General features: G+C 39.5%; 1 protein-coding gene across 2 annotated transcripts in view; it reads left to right on the plus strand.

Annotated features, from left to right (window-relative positions):
* The window catches only part of SMAD2 (SMAD family member 2), a 66321-nt gene that overhangs the window by 14262 nt on the left and 45999 nt on the right, over positions 1-6060 (plus strand). For both annotated transcript variants that reach the window (XM_019531790.1, XM_019531791.1), the window contains exon 2: positions 2813-3089. In XM_019531790.1, the coding sequence (XP_019387335.1) occupies positions 2854-3089 (236 nt within the window). In that variant the 5' untranslated portion in view covers positions 2813-2853. The remainder of the gene's footprint in view (positions 1-2812; positions 3090-6060) is intronic.

Raw genomic sequence — 6060 nt, forward strand, 5'->3', positions numbered from 1 at the left:
CGGAGGTGGTTCAAGCACCTACATTGAACACCTTCAAGAGTAAATTGGATGCTTATCTTGCTGGGATCCTATGACCCCAACTGACTTCTTGCCCTTTGGGCAGGGGGCTGGACTCGATGATCTTCCGAGGTCCCTTCCAGCCCTAATGTCTATGAAATCTATGAAATTGGTAAGGGTGTTGCCGGTAGGTCAAGGAAATTGATCCTTCCCCTCTATTCAGCTCTGGTGAGGCCACATCTGGAGTCCTGTGTCCAGTTTTGGCCCCCCCCCCACTACAAAAAGGATGTGGACAAATTGGAGAGAGTCCAGCGGAGGGCAGCAAAAATAGTTTGGAGGCTGGAGTACATGACTTATGCGGACAGGCTGAGGGAACTGGGCTTATTCAGTCTAGAAGGGAGAAGGCTGAGAGGGGATTTTAATAGCAGCCTTCAACTACCTTAAGCAGTATTCAAAAGAGGATGGAGCTAAACTGTTCTCAGTGGTGGTAGATGACAGAACAAGGAGTAATTGCCTCAAGTTGCAGCAAGGGAAGTTTAGGTTATATAGTAGGAAGAATTTTCTCACTAAGAGGGTAGTAAAGCACTGAAACAGGTTGCCCAGAGAGGCGGTGGAGGTTTTCAAGACCTGGCTTGACGAAGTTGATCTAGTTGGGCCTGATCCTGCTTTGAGCAGGGAGTTGGATTAGATGACCTCAGGAGGTCCCTTCTAACCCTAATTTTCTATGATTCTATGATATCTCATATCTAATGATGTGATGAGCCATTAAGGAATGCTTCATTTCCTCAAGTGTTTTGAGAAATCTCATGAAGGTTTGAACATAATGTTGACTGAAACATGGGGCACGGCTCATGGTGGGTATTCTGTCCAGTGTGCTGCCTAGAATTTGACCAGATTTTAGATTTTGTGGGTCTTCACATTTGTAATTTGAATTAATTAATTTATATCTTTATATACTTAGATATGAAGCATGTGAGTATTAATGGGTATCCTTCTATATATAGCCAGTGTGCATTTGCACAGGGTAGAGATGTAAATGGTCTTGAAAATGAACACCTAGTCAGTTTAATATAGGGTTGAGAGCAAGAAGCGAATAAGTTCTTGCAGCAGTCTGTGCATTAAATGTCAGAGATTAGAAAATCTGAAGCTTGGAAACTTTAAACAGTAAAACACTGATCAAAACAGTCAATTGCTGATTGGAAAGAAGATGGGAACTTGTGCATTTTGACTTCCAGTTCAGGCCTTAACTAAAAGATGATATATATGACTTGCCTGGTGACATGATTGCCTACCTAAAACCAGCTTTATAGTTTTGAGTTTATAGTAGGAATATATAAAATTGTAGTAAAAGTGAATTCTTCCAAGAAATCTCAATTTGAGTTAAAAGGAAAGGACAAGATAATGGCTTTCAGTGATCTTTCAGTATTTTTATAGTAAGGTTGGAGTGTTACTGTAGCTTTAATAGTCCAAGAAATAGGCAAGAAGCAAGTTTTTTGGGTGAAATGCTCTATTAGACCAAGAGTGTAGTTGGGCACAAATTGCTTTTCAGGACACGCACACACACACACTCTCTCTCTCTCTCTCTCTCTCTCGCTCTCTCTCGCTCTCTCTCTTTCCCCCCTTCCCCCCCCCCAACTGCTTGTTTGTGGTTGTGGATAAAGAACCCTTGAAATTGGAAGGAGACAGGTTACTGTTGCAAAATCCACTGGATAAAAGTGAAAGCAAAATCTTGGCATCTTCCTATTTTGGCAGGATTTACTACCTGTAACTAATGAATTTTCCCACAAATCATTGTACACATAGTTTGGAGAAAAAAAGATGATAAGCCTTTTCAGCCAGTTTGAGTGGCTTTCTGATGGGTGCCCTGTGGGGAATCAACTTTGTGGCAGTCTATACTCTTGTGATGAAGCAATAAATGACTAGCTAAACAGGCACTGGAGACTTCCACCAATAAATCGTGATGAAGTAATACTTTGAAGTTATAGATTTAGCAAGTGGAATCTTATTTAAGGCTATGCAAATGTGCATACATCTCTGTACATTGTTTACTGTCAGTCTATTCAAAATGCATGTGAACCAGCTCACTTGTCCACTTAAATCCTCCAAGTATAATAGATTAATCTTGCTATAAGTCTTTTAGTGGCATCTAGACAAGAGTCATTTTTGTTTCTCTGTTGTGTTTTAGTGGATTGCTTTTTTTCAAAATGAGTGGTTTAATTTTAATCATCAAGTGATTAGGTTTAAGCAATACAAGGGGGGAAAGCTAAAACATGGGTTTGCTGCAACTGCAAACTATCTTTGGCATGAGTCGCTGGCCCTTATGGAACAACAAGAAGGAATTATCTTTGAAAAGCAATTTGCGTTAATCAAAACAAAAAGTGAATTGGGGGTGGGGTGGGGTGGGGGCAGGGAGTTAATCCAAAATCTGTGGGGCTGCTTACCCCAGATTTGCAAGTGTTAATTGAAATAAGTTTCTAGAAGTGTTTGCAACTTTTTTGTTGGGGGTTGGAGGAACAGGATGAATGGTGCGTTACCACTTCCCTTTTAGAAAAGGGAGAAAGAACATCTACCTGCTCTTGAGTTTAATATGTAAGGAGAGCGTCAAATTTAGCTTCAATGCATGATGATTAGTTGTGGGGGCTCTTGGCTTGTTTATGTGTGGGTTTGGGGGTTTTTTTAAATTAACTTATTTTGGTAGTCATTCTGGAATATGTCACAAATTCTACTATGTTTGATAACAGGGTGTTTACCAAGGCATTTGTGCCACTAAAAACTAGGTGCTCACTTTTTGTTTCTTCTGCTTTCCTTTGGATAGGGCTGCTTACTCACTGAGTCAGTGCTGCATCTGCTGAGAACATGTCATCCATATTGCCATTCACTCCACCGGTTGTGAAGAGGCTACTGGGATGGAAGAAATCAGCTGGTGGCTCTGGAGGAGCAGGTGGCGGTGAGCAGAATGGTCAGGAGGAGAAATGGTGCGAGAAAGCAGTGAAAAGCTTGGTCAAAAAGTTAAAAAAAACAGGACAATTAGATGAGCTTGAAAAAGCCATCACCACTCAGAACTGCAATACAAAATGTGTTACAATACCAAGGTAAGTGTTCTTGGGTTTGAAATACAGTTCAAGCTATAGGAGGTGGCTGTGTGCAGAGTTTTTTGTGTGTTTGTGTTTAAATTGTTCTACAGAAAGCATTGTCTCATTTGCATGCTTCCAAATTCTTTTTATTTGAAAACTCATCTTGAACTTAAATAGTAATTATTTTAACTGTGGTTTTTTTTAACTGAATAGCGTGCTTAACAAGGTCTCTAACTCATCAGTCGGACAAATATTTTTAAGACCTGCTGACTCATTTCTTACCTAGGTTTCACACACTGTATTATTGGTATAATGGGGCTTTTAGCAGTGTAGATCAGAGCATTCTCTTTAATGTCTTAAATCTGAAAATCTTATCTGTACCTGGAAGGGTCTACTGAACTTGCAGTTCCAGTGTAAAAATTGACTTGTTTCCTTGGTCAACACTTCAGTCATCTAACATTTTACATATGATGATCTTGCATTGTTTATTGTAAACTTCACTTATACATGTTGCAGCCTCTCCCCTTGGACGAGGGAAACATGTTATGCTAGGAAACCATCTTTACCATGGAATCTTTATTACCAGTTAATGGAAACATTTATTAACCTGTTTCTTGCTATATATTATTTCTGTGCCTTATACATGTATCTAGGTGAGTGACTTCCTTGATTTAATTCATAGCAACTGCTGTGTGAAAGGAAAGGGTTATCTTTGTAAGCATTTATTTGACCTGTAGATCTATGTTGTGCAGAATTCACACTGGGGCACGTGCCTGACTTCATTTAACTCTTGTCTGAAATGTAAATATGGGATCATCTCACAGGTGCCTTACTTGTCTGCTGAAAAACCTGATTACATGTGAAATGGAAATGCTGTACCCATATCCAGTAGTTGCCTATTAAGTAAGCACTGTTGCATCAGTCTTCAGAGTTTGAATTCTTATTTCATCCCAAGTGTCATATTAAATGCATATTTCTTTTGCACAATAGATCTGACTTAGCAAAGGATGCTTTGCATCCTCTAGGGGTGAAATACAACCTTTACGCAGGAAATATTTTTAGCATTCCTTGTTTTATTTGGCCTAACGCTTGTGTCCTCTTTTCCCTGTCCCCTCTATCTGCTACTATTTTTTTTCTGTTTTTTGCTCTCTTTTCTTTCTTTCTACCCCCTTTGTCCCAGTTGCTCTTTTTTTGCTTTTTTGCTTTTCTGTAGAAATCCCTAGATCCTGTGAGCTTCAGTTCCACTGCTTTTCTGATGCTAGCTAATAAATGATCAGCAGTAAACTATTTAGATGTTTTATTAATAGTTTGAGAGAGGACTGGAGCCTCTTGGCAGCATTGGTTTATAAAGTCTTATAGATTTTTATGACACTCCTTGGCACCACAAGAGGTAGAACCTTATTTGAAAGGAGTTTGTTTGGTTAACTAAATTTTGCTATGGGGAGCTACTCTGGAACACGGTGGATTCAAATTCTAGGCTAGGTGTTGGACCTCTAGGAAGTCTTACAGAGAGGTTTCAAAGACATTAACAGAGAAACAATCATAGTTTTATGCAAGTAATTTAAAGCCAATGATAAATGAACTAGTTTGTCTATTCATCAAAATCTTCTTTGGGCTACCTCTGTTAAGGCAACTTGTCTTGCATCTTAATGGGACAAAATAACTACTGCTTATCACCTGTATTACGTGGAACAGTATTGTATCCATAATGTAATCTTGGCATCAAAATGAGGAGCGGTTTTAGTGCTGCAGTTTGCTGATACTTCCCAAACTCCAAGAATTTTAAGTAGCATGGCACTGCTTTGAACAGGGGCTGCAAACACTTCCATTAATATCCAGTGGCCCATTAATTCAGTGTTTCTTTGTGCTTGGGTTTCTTTGCAGAAAGGACTTGTTTCATCTGTTACTTGTCTCCTGCTGGCTACCTCTTAAAAAATAGTAAGGTGGAATCCAGGGAGGTCTTCCAGTTGTCATATATATTCCTGTTTAATCTTCTAACTAAACTCAAACATGCCTGCAGCCCCAGCATCCTGGGGTTGGGTGTCAGACTTGCACATTCCCAGGTGTCTCAGAACATCTCAGTTACGCTGATCAGATGAGTAACACCTTTGATGGTTTCCTTTTTAGTCTAAATTTTAGTTAGAAATCTAATCTTCATATACACAGAATAGGAATGTAGGCTTACTTCCTGTTAACTACATTTCCCCAATTTTGACTCAACCTTTTGACTGTATGAGTTGGCCATATTTAATGGAAAGGCCCCATAACATCACTGAAAAGTCTCTTAATTTGTCTTTGTAGTATCTGTTGTTTATGTGGTGGTGTGTGTGGTTTTTTTGGTGTGTTTTAAACAAAACATAGTATCTTTGTCAGGGTTGTCCATGAGAGCTTTCAATTTCATTTGCTAATGTTGGGCTGTTAGTCATGTGGAAAATACATTTTGATCAGTTCCCCTGGTGCTTGGTGTAGACTTTTAAATGTGTTTGCAATGGTTGTAAATCTGGTTGCTTCCAATATTGTTGTATTCCACTCTCCTTAGGAAGCTCTGCTAATGATTTTTCCAAGTAGCCATAGTGCACACTTCAGTTTGCTTTAGGGATCTTGCTTAATATTTCTTAATGAGAGAGGATGTCCAAACACCATGCTCTTGTACTTGTCTGACAGAATCATGAGGGGGGGGTGCAGGTACCTACTGTCATGGCTTTGGAGTATCTTGTCTTTCAGGTTTTAAAGATGAAATATCTATTGGTGGTAGAATCTCTACTAGTTTTATTTGGAAGCTGTTTGTATATCAGCCTTACCTGTACTGCAGTGTTATTGAGGCTGACCTTAATCAGGGAGATACTTAAGATACAGACAAGCTTCAAAAGTGGAGGGCTAGTTGCTGCCCAGGAAGGGGCAGAGGGTACATGTGCCTGCTGGTAGGGGACTCATTAGCCTTTACCTCTGCTTCATCCAGGGTTAAATTTGGGGCGATTTTTTTTTTTTT

The sequence above is a fragment of the Crocodylus porosus genome, unplaced genomic scaffold, assembly GCF_001723895.1.
Source record: "Crocodylus porosus isolate Cpor-Errol unplaced genomic scaffold, CroPor_comp1, whole genome shotgun sequence".
Lineage (NCBI taxonomy): Eukaryota > Metazoa > Chordata > Crocodylia > Crocodylidae > Crocodylus > Crocodylus porosus.